The sequence below is a fragment of the Rhopalosiphum padi genome, chromosome 3 (genome assembly GCF_020882245.1).
Source record: "Rhopalosiphum padi isolate XX-2018 chromosome 3, ASM2088224v1, whole genome shotgun sequence".
Classification (NCBI taxonomy): domain Eukaryota; kingdom Metazoa; phylum Arthropoda; class Insecta; order Hemiptera; family Aphididae; genus Rhopalosiphum; species Rhopalosiphum padi.
Window position 1 is genome coordinate 51577358 of NC_083599.1, and position 19762 is coordinate 51597119.

The 19762-nt window shown below is 22.6% G+C and overlaps 1 protein-coding gene across 3 annotated transcripts in view; it reads left to right on the forward strand.

Annotated features, from left to right (window-relative positions):
• The window catches only part of LOC132926451 (uncharacterized), a 58996-nt gene that overhangs the window by 1123 nt on the left and 38111 nt on the right, over nt 1-19762 (forward strand). For 2 of the 3 annotated variants that reach the window (XR_009661446.1, XM_060990807.1), the window contains exon 2: nt 4105-4294. Coding sequence is in view for 1 of the 3 variants with exons in the window: in XM_060990807.1 (XP_060846790.1) it covers nt 4292-4294 (3 nt within the window). In the remaining 2 variants the exon portion in view is untranslated. Of the gene's footprint in view, nt 1-4104; nt 4295-8616; nt 8744-19762 lie in introns of all 3 variants that reach the window. The other variant, XM_060990808.1, reaches the window with a different exon arrangement.

Sequence of the window (19762 nt, forward strand, 5' to 3'; positions counted from 1 at the left end):
ACAGCACGTGCCCAACATAGAAATTAAAATTGAAAATACGACCATACTATACGGCTGCTGCGGAGTTAAAGGCAGAGCCGTGCAAAAGACGGGGCAATTTCCAAAGGGTGGCAAAAAAGTCCTTATTGTAGTCTTACTTTTGAAGGTGGTGCGATACTGGGCACGATTTGTTCCGGTCGAATCTATTAAATTTGCTCAGCGAATAAACTTTATGAGCAAGCTTACCGTCAGCTAGTTTGCCTAGTTTGTTAAAATTGAATTGATCTGTTTTAATTTTAAATTTGGAATACCTAAAAAGTTCGAAACAGTAAACCAGAAAACGATCGATCGGTGATGATGAACTTATACATTATGAAAGACGGAGCTGCAAGACGAACGCAATAGAAGAGTACTATTTGTATTATATTTGTATATTTACATAGAAACTGTCCTGTTCCACCACTTAAAAATGTATGTGTAATATACTAATATGTAATTAGAAAATATAATATTTCACATTAATGAAGAATACATCGGATGACACATCGATGTATTATAACACTGTTTGTCTATCCTAAATCAACTCACCATTAATTTATTAGGTAAAGGTATAAACTAGAGTTTAAAAAATTGGCAAGCAACTGTCCAGACATCCTTCAATATATATTATATAATAATATATATATTATATTTCTATCGAAGACCGAGTCATGAAATCGTCATTCGACCCGAAAAATAACTGTTCAGTTAAAATCTTAGGTCTACATTGGAACCCAGTAGTAATACGGTGCGTTTTTAAACTAGTAAATCAGGTGACACAAATGTTGCTCAGTAAAAATATTTTGTTGTCTAATTGACTTTATTTTTAAATATTGGACAAAATGAAATGATTCTATAATGCAAAATATATTGGCTATTTATTTTGAGAATTTTTTTTCGCCTAGTAAAAATTCCTTAAAACATGCACGAGTATGAGTGTATAACAATATAAATATCTAGTAAATTATTACATTTTAATAGTATTACAACATTAAATTACAAACAAAAATTTCTTTATAGTTGTCTGTTGGTAATTTAATAGTTTTGTTCCCGGTAGGTAGTTTTAACCAGAACTTATGTTTATTAACGCTATTATATTGTGAATTCATTATAAAATTATTAATTATTAATTTTATAATGAAATCACTTAAAAATAATGTATTGGGTGATATGTACGAGTAATTTATTTTTTGGAAAATACACTTTTCGGTCTTTCACAGTCCCACTTTAATCTTTGATAATTAACGTTATTTTTATTTTTTAGAATAAATATTGAAATATTCGTATTCATTTACTTAATAATTGTTAGTACTTTAACAGTTAATAGTTTAATACAATGATACGGACGCCGTATTGACAAATATGAAATTACAATGACAGGTTTCTTATCTATTTTTTTTAATTAGTTTTTTTATATTTCAATTTATTATTTTAAGCATAAATACAATTTTTTAATTTTCAAAAAATTTTGTTTTTTGTTCAATTTTTTGAAAACCGGTTTTTTATTTATTATAATCATAAAATGTTTCAGCACAAAGAATGCTATTACAAGTAATTATTTTTTACAACTAATTGAATTATACTAGGTACATGAATTATTTATATTGATACAGTTGAGTAAATTATAGTTATAGTATAAGTGTAAAATGTATTCTTCTATTAGTCTTCTGATGATGAATCTTCGCTATCTGTTAGTAGAATGTCCTGAGGGAGTTGAGGCCGCAGATGTCTGTTGGGTGTTTTTTCCCTAGGTTGTAGTGACGGGCTCCGTCCGAATTTTTAAGATTGGCGTGGAAGTTTTTGAATTGCGTCTTTATCCATGCGTTAATGAATGGTATACCCGTATCGTTGTGGATTTGACCGGTTTTTTCTGAAATGTATTATTTTAATATTCTTCAATTTTTCGATATTTTCTGAAGTTCTGGGAAAAACCCGTTTTCCCGAATTTTTCCGACATTTTGATCTCTATCAAATACTGCATAATAATTTGTGATAGTATAAAGTATAAATATATATACATATTTACTACCACTTACCAGGATAAGCATATAGCGTTTTATACTTATTAGTTTATTATTACTCATACAGATACACGATATATATATAATATTATATATATATTATACTTGTTTATATATGTACCTATTTTACCTTATTTACTCTGTAATTATTACAATTGATATTTGATATTACATATCTAAATTAAATTTAAATTACCTTTTAAATATATATTTTATTCATAAAGAAATATATTCAATTAACTAATATTAAACAACATCAATCATTATATTATAAAATATATAAATAAAATATACACGTTTTTATATTATTGACGTAGGTGTACAGACTACCGGTGTAATTATATAAGTTTCAAACGTAGTAATAACAATATTTTCCATCAAAATAAATTCTGAACAAAGTCTACGTATAACTAAATAGTATTTAAAAGTTTTCGGTAAATTTTTTTAAACTTATTTAATTTAATTATCTCGGGTTGTATAAGAAATTCATTAATTTTCTGTTTAGATTCTATAATTTAATAGATCGATCACTGGCCGTTAAATCATGAATACAGTATTGGTTTATTAATAAATTGTTCGACGAATTAAAATGTAACCCATAATTAGAATATGTATTATTTTTTATGCTGGAAGTAAATTTGATGTAGATAATAATTTTACTGTATACTTATCTAATAAATACCACGTTTGGTCCACTAGGTCTATCAGTGCTTGTGATATATTTGTGACATATTTGCGCCCTTGTACATTTTTACCCCTCCCCCCCTTCCACACAACTGTATCACTTGGGTTCCAAACAAGATATAGATGCATGAATGTTAATTAAATTATTTTAGTTATTGTATTTAAATGTGTTAACAAACTAATCTTTTTACATTATTTTAATTCAAATTTAATTCTTAAAAAATAAAAATTAACAAATGGTAATAGATAGTTAATTCTTAATACCTATACCAGAACTAGATATTTCAATTTTTAAATGTAACTATTTTATTAAAACCTAGGTTACAATTTTTATTAATATAAGTAAATTTATTTAATTTTGTATAGTGACAATAATAAATAACTGTACTGTAGAATTTCTTCTAGAACTTCCTTTCACGATCTTATAAAATACAAATGATTAAATCTGTAATATTGCACTTTTAATATAGTCTATTATAGTTATCATACCGTAAGTCTTGTTTCACAGCCACGCGTAATGATACTCTGCATTTTTTGAAGTCAAATTCGTACGCGCTGTCGACATGATCACTTACGGCTTTTTAGTTTTAATTTCATAACATATAATTTCTAACTTATAAACTTATATGTAACTTTCATAAAAAAAATGTAAAATACTTACACAAAAACCTACATTTATTTATATATTTTTATAATATATACCTTCTATAGTGCCCAAATGTATTATGATTTTGTGACCAAACGTGTCACATTTTAAGATAAAATAGTAAATACCTAAAAGTTGTGTGACTTTTTTTATAATTGCATTGCTGTGTGTGATCGCTCATTTGTATTCAGCTGGTATATATATATATATATATATATACTATATATAATACATATCTACAGGCTATACTGCTATAACATTAAAAACTTTATAAAAAAATTCTAAACAATTTATCCTGTTATGGAATTGATACATTAAGCCGTACTTAATTTAATTTTTCAAAGTTTTTACTCGTATGAGAATCTCAAAAGAAATATCTCACATGCATTTTTATAAACAACAGTATCAATATTTTATAATTTATAATTTTGTATACATGATAAATTCAATTTATATTTATCTTTGTAAGTAAACCTAGACAATAGATACCTTAAATGGCTAGTTTAACTGTGTTCGTAAATGTTATAGGTGTATTATCATAATATTAAATATAATATTATGTATATTGTATATTATATTATATCATAAATAATACTCATGTCTTGCCTCGATTATAATTATGACGAGGGGAAAGGGAAGATACTTTATTTAAGAATTACGTATACTTATGTAAATCCTGCCAATTTGCCCGTATAGTTATAACTGTTGTTATTATGCACCCACTGCCTATTCTAGAGCATGAAAACGACGATGGCCGAAAGCGCACCCAGCTATATCTCAACGCACCGCGGTTGGGTGTGTACGAAATTCGTTGTCAAGGCGCTGTACTGCCGCTGCTGTCGTCGCGTTCAGTCAACGTGTTGGACGTGCACAAGTCCATCGTCTGTTGAAGCACTATCGTGGAAAATTTCAAACTTAAACCATGGTAATTTATAATATATTACGAAAAAAAATATTATTAATAATATATATTATTAAGTAGGATATATTTTCTTTAAACATAATTACAGTGTGTTCATTGATAAATAATTAGGTAATTAATATTAAAATTTAAAACTGAAATATTAATTTTTGATATATTATAAAATATAATACATCTATACAATATACGAGTACATACAATAATAATATGATTATGATAAGTAATAACTTAGAAAAAAACTTGAAATAAATAAAACTATCATTTATTACTAAAAAAAAAACCTGTTGATTGAAAACCAAAATTTTGCATTTTATTTTAAACTGTACCTCCTCCCTCGAGTATTATTATTATTTTTTTTTATTAACAATTCCAAATTAAATCATTCACTTTTTTATCAGATGAATACTTATGTAAAAAATATTTACACTTATGTTTTTCAATCTTTAATTATTTAGTGCCTAAAACAATGAGATTTTACATACAAATTAAATGAAACTTTACATTAAAATTTTTTATTTTATGTTCTATTAAATTACTGTCTCATTCAATGTATGTTTTTATTTTTATAATTTGGTTATTTTTTAAAAAAAAATGTCTTTATTGCTCACACTAATTTAGGTATATTATTTTTAATAATTATTAATTTTTTTTTTATTGAACATACCTATATACCTTATTTATCATGTGTGTGTGTGTTAACACAATAATGTATCAAATAATTAGATAGACACCTGTTGGTTTTTAAATGTTAGATAATTTATAATGGGATACTAGGAAGAGCGATTTAAAATTCAAACCTCAATCTCATTAATCAATAATTAAGTAAATCTTAATATTGTTTACTTGATAAAATTTTCAATAATAGACTTATTTTTTTATTTAGTTTAATTGGTTAGTGTAACTTTTTTGGTTCTTGTATTATGTTTATTTAATAGTAATTTATTCTATAAATACTTTATTATATTATATAATATCCATGTGGTATGTATAATATAATAATATGTAGTATTGTATCGTATACTTAGGGAGTATTTTTTATTTGTTATGAGTACATAATATATAGCTTGTTAGCATAATTATTATTTTTATTTCAAAAAAATTGACAACAGTTTCATTAAATTTACAATTTACAAAAGACACGTCATATTATACTATCCATTTTTTTTTTAACTGATAGACTTTTCAATATGATTTCCATGTCATATCATGGACAAATTATAATTAATATTTTGTTTTCAAAGAATATTATAGATTTTAAGCTATTGATATTTTAATTTTAAGTTGCATAGAATTTTTTATTATTTCACTATTTATTGTGGTGCACAATTTACATAAAATATATAATATTATGATTAAATAAAAAAAAAAAATTTTAAATTTCTGTTCGAAAATGTTGTGTTAATTTTTTTCATGGAATCTTACGGAACTATCAAAGTACCGTAATTTGTATTTTTTGGGGGTCTACCAGGGAGTCAAAGTTTACTAAGTAAATATTGAGGGTGACTAAGAAATGTGTACTGCTTACACGAATATTATGACGTATATTAATATATGTAAATCATTTATTATAAATTAAATTTTTTCGTTAAAACCTACTTTAAAAATAAATTAATCAAGCCTAAATTAATTCTAAATTATTAACAGTAGAACAATTTAAAAAAGTTTTAGTATGAATATTATATCGAATTATTAAGTTGTTTTGTAAGGATATACAGCTATAATATTATAACTATCAATTTAATATATAAAAATATTTTAAAATTACTACAATAACAATCTACATATAATCTTGTATTACATTTTAAAGTTTTTGACTTAGACTAAAATATTTTATCAACACTTAAAAAAATACTGCAAATTTATATAAATATAGCCTAAAATAAGTATAAATATTTTGAAAATGGTATTGTGTATTGAAAATTATAATTTAAGTAATAGTGAAATGTTCCAAGTTTCTACTATTATTATTTTTTGAATTATGACAAAACATAATTTTGTTGAAAAACAAAATAAGTTATTTGAAGATAAATCATTATTATATTTACGTAAGAATATCCAATGTCTTGTCTAAACTTGAATTTCAATCATTCATTAAAAATGTTTGTTTGTGGATTTACGCCAAACATTTTTTTAAAATTACAATAGAATAAACATAGGTGAATTTTTATATTCAAATTTCTTGTACTTGGTATTTAAATTAATAATATGTGTATAATATTTGTATAAATACAAAATAGGTTTTAATTTTTTGTGATTTTGATGAATACAGTAAAATTTTTAATTTTAAATCATTATACATTTACATAAAAATTGTGAGAATTCATTTTTGATATTTTTTTAATTTGGCTATCCACAGCTTAAATGAAACCTTGTATTAAATTTTTAAGTTTTTTTTACTCATAAACAAAATATTACCTTACATAAATTGAAAAATAGAAATAAAAAGGAGTGTTAAATGTTTATTACATCACAAAGAGTATTTCGAAAATTATATTATGTCTAATAATGTTAATATAAATATTTAGAGTACATTTTTATTCTCAAAAACCGTTATAAATTAGGTACATTAAAAAAAAAAAAAATAAAAAATAAAAACATTTATTATTATTAGACATTTTTCTTTAAGTTGAAAATTATAGTATTTGTACTGTTCTGAAAAGTGATAACATTATACAAATTATTCTAAAACAATTACATAACCATTGCTCCGCTTAGGAAACTAAAACTGCAATTTAATCAATAAAATGTGTTTCAATTTTTTCTATTACATAGTAATCGAAACGTTTTTTAATTATTATTATTTGGTTCTTATTTATTTGCGTCCCATCTATGTAGAAACAAGTTGTACTAGTAAAAAATAATGCTTTATGTAAAAGTGCAATTGTATACAAATAGTATGAGCTTTGTTGCACTATAATGATAAAAATAAATACATCTTTTATAGACAGTTTAATGTAGAAATTTATATCAAGAGGGCTTGATCTCGACAGTGTAAATGTCAAATGTTTTTTAAATATGTTGCCAGTGGAATTTCATATAATTTTTATTATAAAAAATGGAAATCAAGTGTAAAAAGTCAAATAATATTTTTTATTACTTTTCATATTTCTAATAACTGCAAATACGTATAACAGCTATCAATTTTTATAATTATATGACATACTTAATAAATTGAACAATTTATTTTAACAATTTTTTTTATTTTACACATTAAATTAAGTCACAATTTAATGTAAACATAACATTTTAATGTTGTTTTCATAAGTGCAATATTATTTAATATTTTAATTTTCGTGGTAATTCTTGAGATTAATTGGCGTCTTAATGCATCTTAAGCAGTCTATATTGTTGAATAAAATAAAAATAAAATTGTGTATTGAAGAAAATAATCCAATTAAGCCTAATATCGAGTAACATTTAAAATGTCAATCAAAATATTATCTTGTCTTTTAAATTTACATTATTTAATGGTTTCACATCTGTGTGGATTTTGTAAGTGTCAAATATGAGAATAAGTGAAAGAAATTACAGTAAATAGGTATTCAATTTAATTTTTGTTTCATAAAACCATTGTTTTTATTATAATGTTGGCAATGATGATGATGTGTAATGTCGCATTTGATCGATAAGAAATAGGTACCTACTTAGATACTCTGATAGGTACAAGGTATAATAACCTAAGGCCAAAGGAAGGACAAAAATAATAAGTATAAATTAATAATCTAGAAGGGGTTGTATTTACAATATACATTTATATTATATATATCTATATAATATAATGAAAAAAAATGTATGTAATAAACCTTTTTGAATAACTTTGAAAAAACGAGGTAATAAAATTGAGGTTAACGCGTACAACACGCGATTGCTAGTATTCACACGCAGCTTGAAAATGCATTTATTTGTTTTTATCGCAAAACTTTTTGCACGATTTGTCAATTTGTCACGTAAAAAAAAATAATGTAATTCATACAAATATAATATTAATTCATTAAATTAAATTAAATAAATTATGTGATTTATATAAAAGAAAAATGTTGCATTTGATCAGTTTAATCTTATTTTATTCTTGGTTAAATTATGAAAACACAAGTAAATATCAAAAATAATTTGTAATCTAAGTAATTTCAAATTATATCTAATGACATTAAATATTCGCCAGTTCGCCACTATATAATATGTTGTTTCCTAAAATCAACACAAGCTTGCGTTTGGGGGTTCTAATATAAATAAAATTATAAACTATAAAATATGTATAAATGTTAAATGTATGTATATAATATGTATATATTTCTTGGAGACGTTCTATGATTATTTTTTTTAAGGAGTACCTGAAGGCGTATGAGTGGAGCCTAGTACAATGGCTTACCTACTACCACTTTCATGTTGGGTTTGTATCAAGACGATAAATATATCGTAAAAACTCATCAGATATTAAAATTTGTATAATGGGTAAATAAACTGCAGTTTTGTATTTAAAAACTAATAGATATTTTTATTTAATTTTTTATCCAAATTATTCTTTAGAATTGTATTAGTTAACCTTCTAGAATCTAGAACGTACCTTTTGTGCCTAGTACCTACTTATATAAACTTTTGTTGTTTTTATATTTTATTTTTGAGATTATCATGAATTCATAATATTCTAAAATAAAAATTATTTTATAAATTTAACCAGATCGGTAGCTAGATTTTAATTAAATTTAGATATCAGAAATATCTAAGACTTTTTAAAACAATTAATAATTTACGTAGGTACCTAGTTTATGTAACTATTTATCATTATGTTATTACTATATGTTCAATAAAATTAAATCATTGATCATGTATTTTCATAATTTCCGTGAATAATTATTTAATAAATAATATTCACTACCTACGTATATTAATAAGTAAAGGATCTCTCAAATAAATATTTACTTGTTTATAATTTAACATTGTATTATGAATATTTTGATGAAGAAATATTATGATATCAACACTGACCTATAAACCTAAATAATTTTGCTTTTTTATTTTATTACATTTTCTTGTTATTTACAAATATTTGTATAAAGATCGTAATGATGACGTGTCTTTAATAATTAAAAATGAGATATTATAACACTATAATAAATTGTCTATGTTAAAACAAAACATTTTGTACATGGATGTAAATGTTTTTTATTCAAATGCTACTGTTTAAATGGATTCATTCTAAATTTTAGTAAATACATTGAAGTATTTAACATAATATATGAATTTAAGTAATACAGCAATAATTGCTATAACTGAAAATACATCAAATAATATCATAAAATATATGGATCATATTATATATACTGCTATATTAAATTTTTTCTTTACTAAAGAATTTAGAGATTTATTATATTCAATTTTACATCAGTTATCATTTGATAGCATGTTGAGAATATTGTTTTAAAGTTAACATTGTTATCAACTTGATTATTTTTACAAAAATATAGTTTTGTTACTTTTTAGTCAATAATAAATCAATTATTGTAGTACTGATATAATACATTTCATTATATTTATTAAAAATGTAAAAGTAAATAAATTGGTTAACATTTGAAAATTATTTTACAACTATTATGATATTGTTATAGGCATTGTTATAATTTAAAAGTATATAAAATAATATATTGATTTTAAAAAAATATGGTGACAATATTTTTAATTTTTTTAATTATTCTTTTAAAATAATAGGTACATCAACGTATTTTGAATTTTAATTAGGAATAAATTAAATGTACAAAAATAAAATTATTTAATTACATTAATGTACTGTTGTGAAGACAAGACGTGTGCTATGAACAATTCGATGAGGTGCATAAGTGCTAATGCACTCAAATGTTCAAAGCCCATTACTTTATTATTTGAATCATGTATGTATTAAGTAAACTGTATGACAAAATATTTATTTAATTTATATATTTAGTAACACAATTGTTAAATTGTATCTAATATTTTAAGTTATAGATACGAGTATGGCATGTGAATTATTTGTAGTTTTGTTTTATTGACTGACTAAGTGAATATTTATTAGTGGTAAGTGAGCCTAATATTAAAAGTTATGAATGATATGAAAAAATATTTAATGATAGAAAATTCGTTAGTTTGCTAGTTTTAAAATGTATCTATCTGTGTTCTATACATATTACATTTTTTTAAATCATATAAAAGCGTTGATAGTACTAATAAGTATAAAAATATATTAATATATATTAATAATATTATATTTTATTCGATGAAACAACTTTAAGTACATTTTCTAGAACTCAGATAAAAATGATATTTCTTGTATTTATTGAAGTTTTAATATTAGTTGTAAAAATATACACACATTTTTTATTATCAAAAATATTTAGACAACTCTTGTTTTAAGGTTTTAGCAAATTAGATGAAATTTATAGGTAATATATAAATAAACAAAAATTTTTCTTCACGTTACTTTTATGTATTAAGAAAATGCACATAACAAGAATTATATTTTTATGTAGATATCAAAAAGTATCACCAAATATTTGCAGAACATATTTATTTTATATTCTGAACGGATTGATGAATGTATTGATTTTATAATGATGAGTGTTTTTTTATTTTTGTCATCACGTTTTGGAGTAGTAATAGTGCTTTGATTTTTGACTTCATCCTTTCTTTGAAAAGAAAAATGAATCTAGTTGGTACTTAGGGGGGGGGGGGGTCGAAAGGAAAAACCCTGAAAATATAATGGAATAACGGGAATTTTTACACATAACCACTTTTCGACAAAATCAATTTTTTAATTTTGCTGTAACTCAAAAACGAATCATTGTAAATACTTGAAATTTTCACTAAATGTTTATATTAGCGTTATCTATTTATGATTAAATTTTCAAAATATTTTGACCCCTTTTAAGCTATTTATAGACAATTGAAATTTTCGACTTTTTCTAAGTTTTTTTTTCTTGAAATGCCGACAAAAAAAATTTGGCTATCCAAAAAATCTTTAAAATGTAATACAAGATTTATTATAAGTTGTACTTATCGTAGTAAAAAAAAATCATAAATCATTAATCACAATTTTTGTTTATTATAAGCATTTACGAATATTTACGAAATATATCAAAATCGCGAAAATTTGCAAGGAATTTTGAAGTTGAAAATTTATAACATTTTTATGATTTATACCTAAGGTTAAAAAATTCAACACAAGATTCTCCATAATATTTTATGAGCGTATGAAATTTATTTTTTTACAAAATCGCGTAAAATAACGATAATATATTATAATTAATAGGTTATAATAAAATATATCCTACTAATTATCCTAGACTAACAAATCATCTCCGTTTAGAACCGTTTTTGTATACAATGATACCTGTCATTGAATTTAAATTTAATACATCCATTATATAGTGACCTATTCTCCATCTCTACTATAAGCGATACCCACTTGCCCACCCTTTTTTTTATTGATCTCAAAAATACGTCAGGAGAAAACGTTAACATTTTTTTTTGTCACAGTGTCACTTAAATATTTACAATATTAAATTTTTTGTAATTGTGAGAGAAGAATAACCAATTATTAAGAATATACAAAAAAAAAGTATAATATTAAATTGGTATATATTTGTTTTAGGTTTTAAATAAGATTGTTTCGTTGTTTTTCGGGTTCGAACTAAGATAGATTTTTTTAAGATAGGCTTAATCTTTCAGTTTGGTATTGGTGGTACTCAATTTGTATATGTTTTTAATTGAGAGGCTAACTTTTGAGGATTCATGCTAAAAAGGTTTTTTTTTGATCATAAGAAATCCGTGGGTTAGACGTGAAGTGTAGTTTACCAATTGCGCATAAAATTACTTTTTTACATAACAATTGTATTCTAAACATTTTAAGATCGATAGACAAAATGTGTTCACAATATTTCACAATACCTACCTAAGGAAAATGTATTAATTAGTTATAATTATTATAACATAATAAATTAAAACATTAACCGATTTTTTTGTGAGTATTATTAATATATAATATAATATAAATAAATAAATAATTTTTTTTTCGCATTTTACATGTTATTTTTTGATCGTCAATAATTCAAAATTAAATACCAGTTACACTTCATTATTATTCGTTTCATAAAATTCTTGACACTGTTATAAAATATTATATATACCCAGTCATTATAACCAGTAATAAATTGATCAATAATTAAGTTTTATTTTTCAAGCATTTGAGTATGTGTTATACAAGCGAAATCCGTATAATACTTATCTTAAAATATAAGTAGCAACATTGGTACACTGACCCTAAACGAACATTTTGTGTTAGGCGCAATTGGTCCACGGCCATTTATGCAATTTCAACTATACATTTCTTTATATTCTTAGTAAGCACCTATTTAAATGTTTAAAAATATATATATTTACCTATCTAATAATTTATATTTTATTTTGATCTAATTAATAAATGTTATTACGGTAGGTAATAACATTTACGATGTTTAAATTAAAAATTATTTAATAATTTTACGCGATGGTATTTTATTTTAGTTATGCGTGTTAATTAAATATACATGAAATTAATTTTTAATGTGTAAATACGTATTATAGTTTTATTTTATATTTTAATACTAGATAATTATAAATGCAATCAAGTATACAAAAATTTTTATTTAAATTAAAATGAAAACATATATTGGTTTTCTAGTTTACCTAAATTATAAATACATTAGCAGATAAAGGTTACATAAACTTACTAGTTCATAGATGACTTTTATAGTATAATTTATTTAAATTCCTTTTTTGACCATTATTGAATAAGATTGATCAATATCTTTGGTTTTTAATTCAATATATTTTACAGCTAAACATAATAATATTTTATTTATATTGACCAACATTGTGAAATTAAATGCATAAAATCAAATATCGCGTGACAATTTTTCAATTTTATCTAGTTACTAGTTACTAATTTAGTGTGAATTATTGAATTTTTATATTAAAAAATAAAATAATCAAACAATAATAAATTGATATAATTAGTTTAGTTCAAAATACATTTTGTTTTACAGAGATTTTTCTCATTTTATCAGAAATAATATTAAATTATTATTAGATATACAAGTAATACTTACTTTTATTTGTATTTCTTTGACCAAAAATTTGATATAACACTCACATATTGTACCATAATATATTATGCTTATCATGATAATTTAAAAACTTATAAATGATGCATGAAAATGTTAAATTAAAAAAAATAATAAATTAAAGTTTGCAGTCTTTATCATCAATTTTTTTAGAATTTTAACGAAATTATAGGAAATAATTTTTAACCCAATGTGTGATATTTAAATAAAATTGATTCTGGAAAATATTTATTGAAATAAAGGTAGACTTAAATTGTGTAATTTTGAAATACATAGTACTTAATTTTCGTTAAGAATTAAATTTCTAATTGAATAATTATAAATAACGTTGAAGATTAAATCTTATATTTTATATTGTTTAAAAACTTAAAAGCTTTTTAAGACTAAAATTAAAGTAGATGTTAGTGAACGAATGTTCCATTAAAATAATATAATTTGATGTTATAATCATATGATTTGATGATATTTATATTTCGTCAATTTATGCATTGTACAATATATATTAACGTTTGGAAATATTTTAAGCATGAAGTTGAATGGTAAAATATCAGTACTCATATATAATCATAATTAAATAAGTTACAGTTGAAGTATAATTTACAATAAAATAAACTTATAGGTATTTCACATTGATTTGAATTGACAAATTATAGTTGTCATTATTGCAACTAAACATAAAAAATAATGGAAATTAAATACATAATCTTGTCTTAATATTAATTAATGATTATAATTTATGAAAAGTGATTGTTTCTTTTAATGTTGGTTAATGATGTAGGTACCTATACTTGGTATTCTTTAAAGTTTAATGTATACTTAGGGAATATGCTTAAGTTTATTCTAAGTTCATCTTATAAATAACTTCTATTTTAGTTAATATTTGACCTTAGATGCTCTATATAAAGGATTTATTAGATATGTTAAACTAAAAAAAATTGATTAATATTATACTAGTTAATAGTTAGTAGGAAGAATGAACGCGGGTTAAACTTATAAGTTGTATGCAATATGCATACTTAAATATTGCATTTTTTTTAAATAATAAATGATACGTAATTATACATTTTTGTCAAAAAAATTACCAACCAAGTATAAACTATAAAATATAAAATGTAATGAAATATGAGATGTTGTATAGTTACTAAAATGTTAATTTCTGTGTGTAATAAAAATGGTAATAGTTGTCTTTTAACTTGACAAGATGTATTTTATTAGTTAAAAAAAACCGATGACAAATTGTTGATATAACAACTTAAAACACTACAAATAAGTAGGTAATTCAAACAAATAAAACTAGGATATACATAATCTTATTTCCTTATCTTATTTATTAAAAAGTTAAAAATAGTTTTTTTTTATCTAATAAGAAAAATATTAATGCTATGAATTATATTATTAGCTGTTAGATAGTGCTTATTATAATATTGAGTACCTACACCAAAGTTATTGATTAATTTTTAGATAATAATGATCTTATCCACATAATATCCTTAGGTATAGATATAATATGTAAAACAGTAGGCGTGTTTTACGTTCCAGTTTTTTTTTGGCTAGGCATTTAAATAATTCTATGATTTTTTTTTTTTACAGAGTTAATGCTAATATTTACTCCTCTTTCCCTAAGTTTGACAGAATCATTTTTGTGTTGTCGTTGGAGGGCACACATTATATTTCTATATTCTAGTATTTCGTTGAGACATCTGAATAGTATCATTTTAATTTTTTACAGAATTGTTGTAAATACACCCTCCTTCCCAAATATCATAGCTCAACCTTTTTTCACAGTTTGGTCCAAGAAAACAACTTCGTTTTCTATTTTTCATAAATTTCATAATTTTTTTTACGAACCGAGCTACTTATACAGAAAATACCAAATATGTATGATGTATAAATGTCATTTAAATTTCCTCCGATTCATTAACCCAGTACATCATTAATTATTTAATTAATTCTGTACCTATATTATGTAAATAAGTCCACCTAATATATTCCATGTGTGAGTATTTATACTGTTTCAAAATGAGAAGGTAGTTTTGATTGTTAAAAATCAATAATACTTCGAATTTTGGAATTCCCTATCATATTCTTTTAAAATCCTATACTTGAAGTGATAATATTTTTATATATAATAGACAACTATTACGTTTCACATAATATACTATTAATACACAACATATTTTATTAGTCATTAGATAAATCAATCGTGGTAAGAAGACCAATTCTCATATCTATCTATTCTAACTCATTTACTTTATATGGACAATTAGTAATGTCAATAATTTTTTTATGCTCTGACATGTCCGTTTTTTTAAAGAAGTGTTTACCTATGTACTATTAACTGAGCGTTTAGATAAGTCCATTTATATATAAATAATTATTCAGTATATGCATTGCATAACTCTTTTGTTTTATAAAGATAGGTTGGTAATCGTATAAAACTGTTACTATCTTCTTTTTCAAATAAATAATATATTAGCGTTATACAATAAAGGTCATAATTAATATACTACAAATATTGTAATTAATTATTAACTATAATTAATAGTATGAATAAATTTGCATATGCTGTAATATAAATATATATTCAAAGTTTTAATAATTTCATACTTAAAACTATTTAAGAATAATATGTTTCACTTTAATAGGAGTTCAGTTTTTGAATAACCAAAAATAATCTTATACTTAAACTACAAAGTAAGTAATGAATAATAAAAGTCAAAAAAATATTAGTTGAAATTTAGTTAGGTATACAGTTGAATAAAAAATAAGTTTAATAAGCTACAAAGATCATTTTATCATCTTATTTTTATACAATTTAAGTTCTAAATTAATTAATTTTTAAGTCTAAGAACCTTAACCATTAATTATTAATCATAAACATTTAGTAATTTATAAAATAATAGAATCCTATAATATTAAACATTTATTTGATAAAAATTGAAATTAGAATAACTAAGGCTAGTAAATTGTAATATATTTTTCGGTCTTAGAATTTTTAAAATGTATACTGTAATGCTGGAGGCTACTGTAATGTTTGTGTTAGATTTTATTTTTATGAAAAATCGTTGTATTAAAAAATAATGTAGGTATCGGTTAAGTAAAAGTGTAGACCAGCATAATATAATATATTTTTCTGAGGATAAAATATTTTATACCTGTTATATTTGTATTAAAATGTTATTGAGGACAGTAAATAATAATACATGCAATAAAAAACAGTAACTGTGATTAAAATGTTTTGAACTAAAACCAAAATCTAAGATCGTTCAAGAGAAATAGTTATTTTTTTTTAAAAAATATGTATACTTTTTACAAAATTTAACTTTAAACTTATAAAACAAATTGCAACCATATTATAATAAGTTAGTAAGAATAATTATTTGAAACTTAATTTAAAATGTTTAAGTTTATTTTTCATAAACAAAATATTGATTTCATGAATAGAAAAAAAATTAAGTATAAAATTGTTTACAAACTGCTTAAAAAATCAAAATATTTGAAAAATGATAGTATTACATTACAAATATGAATTTGTTTTAATGTTTATTAGGTAAAAATATAACGTTTTTACAATTTTTATTTTTTTTCAATAACAACAAAAAGTTAAATAGTTTTGGTCAAAAATTGGTATTGTGTAAATAATAAATATTTTGAGTTCCTGCAAATGTTTGTTGGTTTTTTATAATTATCTAGCCCTAGTTTTTAATGACAATTCAAAATCAGTTCTAATCCATGGACCGTATACTTAGTATAAGGTCTATGTTCTAGTCTGATAACATTTCTTATCACACTAAATGTTGAGTAATGGAGTAAATTTTTCTCTGTATAGTTAATAGATAAAAAACAAATCCAAATTATACTAAAACGTCTAAAACCAATAAATGTCTTGCTCAATTTAAAATGTAAAATTGTACATACAAGAGAATACTATATTTCGCAATAAATACAACAATTTAAAGTACCAACATATATTTTTTATAATATCGATTAGAAAATAAGTCAAATATATTTTATTAAAAACTGATGAGTCATAAATTTCACTATTCCTTAAGGAAATATAATTTTTTTTTTAAGTAATCTCTTTCATCTTTTTTACTCGTCCAACTGTCTAATTTTAGTACATGGAATAATGCATTTTTAAATAATAATATTTAAGCAGACTATTTAAATAAAATATGTGTACATAAAACTAAATTATGTGGTTCTATGAAGAAAATAAGAAACTACTCATTACATTTTTAATGATATTTTTTTCACTTTGTTGTCCGGCGTGTTATATAGGCAATTTCAGTATATCTGTGTGTAGGTGGCTTTCAAACAATAACTCATGCAGTCGTGTAATATTATTATTTAATCAAGGAGTATTTTGTTACAACGACATATCCGTACATTTAAAATAGCCAGAAATTCTGTTTTGTAGTTCAACCGCTACTAACTTAGATATATTTACATTTGTAAAATAAACATTAAATATTAAGATATTTTTTAATTTTTAAAAATATGATTTTATATTCGGGTTGATTTTAAAATTTATAAATATTTTTAAAGGATATTTATGTTATTGCCATGTTACAGTCAATATAATGTACCCATCACGTATCATATATATTCTATAATATTATTCTCAGGTATTCTGTGGGGACAATAATTTATGATATATTCTATATATATCATTCATATGTATCTATGACCGTTACTTACGTTATTCTATTATGTAATGTATTGTGATATGTATATACCTTGATAAGTATGTAAAATCTAAATTAAACCTTAATAAAATTAATCTGCAGATTTTTAGTGGGTCTCTACTTATTTTTATTATTATATTATAAATAAAATAAAAATTAATAAATGTATAATTTAAGCATACAATCATAAAATAAAGTGCCTAAAATCTCAAACGGTAGGTGAAAAAAAAGGAATTATTATTGAAACACTGAGAGAGTATGATCTACATTAAAAAAGACAAATATGCAATAACTGTAGCAACATCTATCGTAAAAACAATATTAATTACCTACCAAGAGAAAATATTTTATAATATAAATTATATAACATATAGGTGTTATTGAATTAATGTGCGTCCATTTTATCATCGAAATAACAATTTCAGAAGTATATTATTTTTGTACTAATCGTTTACACCCATAGCAGGTATACGTATAAAATACTATAATGTAATAAATTATTATAATATTATACAAAAAATTATTCGAGGTTGAGTGTGGATAATATGGTGATATTAGTATTTTTTTATTAAATTATTTAAAAATATTTGTATTAAAAACTTGGTAAAATCATACACATAATAATTATTATTTATGTAGGTATTTCAATTTTGATAATAATATAATAACCTATATCATATATTCATATGACAAAAAATTTAAATGATTATTATTTCCAATTCACTTAATATGTATAGCAAGGACAGGGCACCAAACACGAAAAGCACCCCTGGGCCACCATTCTTATATGTACATTCTGAACTACAATTACCTTTATTATTTTAGGTTTTTATTTTTAATAATAATTTAACTCGTTTTGTATTATAATATAAGCAAGATAAATTATAATAAAATCATGATTATTATAGTTTATAAGTATAATATTATATTGTATCTGCATAAATAAAATAAATATAGACATAATAATTGCACTAAATTAAAAATGTCGCTGAATGTTGATATTATTAGATATTAAAAATATTAAATATATATTAATTGTTCAATTTTTTTTTAATATTATTATATTACTATATTTTTAAAATTTCTTTTTTATTCTATTTTTAAACAGCGGCTTAGATTGAAATAAATAATTATTTTCATCTAAATTTGAATAACAATTATATAAACACAAATAATATACATTCTTATAATACATGCATTTTTGAATATAGTATCGTTTATCATAAAAGTGTCATTCATTTTAGGCAAAATCATAACTTTCAGTCTTAGCTTTGAAAAAATTTTATGGGACTCCAAATTAATTTTGTACCCTAAGCTAAAAATATAGTCCACTTGTGTTCTAACATATAAATATATATACATATATATTATAAACTACTGTCAAATTTTTAATACTATTTTAGAGGTAGGTTCGAGTATGGTGTGTATACTTTTGTACAATTAACTATAATCAATTTCATTTCAACATTAATTTAATCATAAATGTATCTTTTCTATACGTATAGAATTGAATATGCTGTAAACTGATGTTCCGTACATAATTTGTCACTTACAATATATATATAAAATGTAATGTATCAAAATATTTTGAAATCGAATGAATTGTTACGCTAGAATTCATTGATATTCAATGACATTTTAATCCTCATATA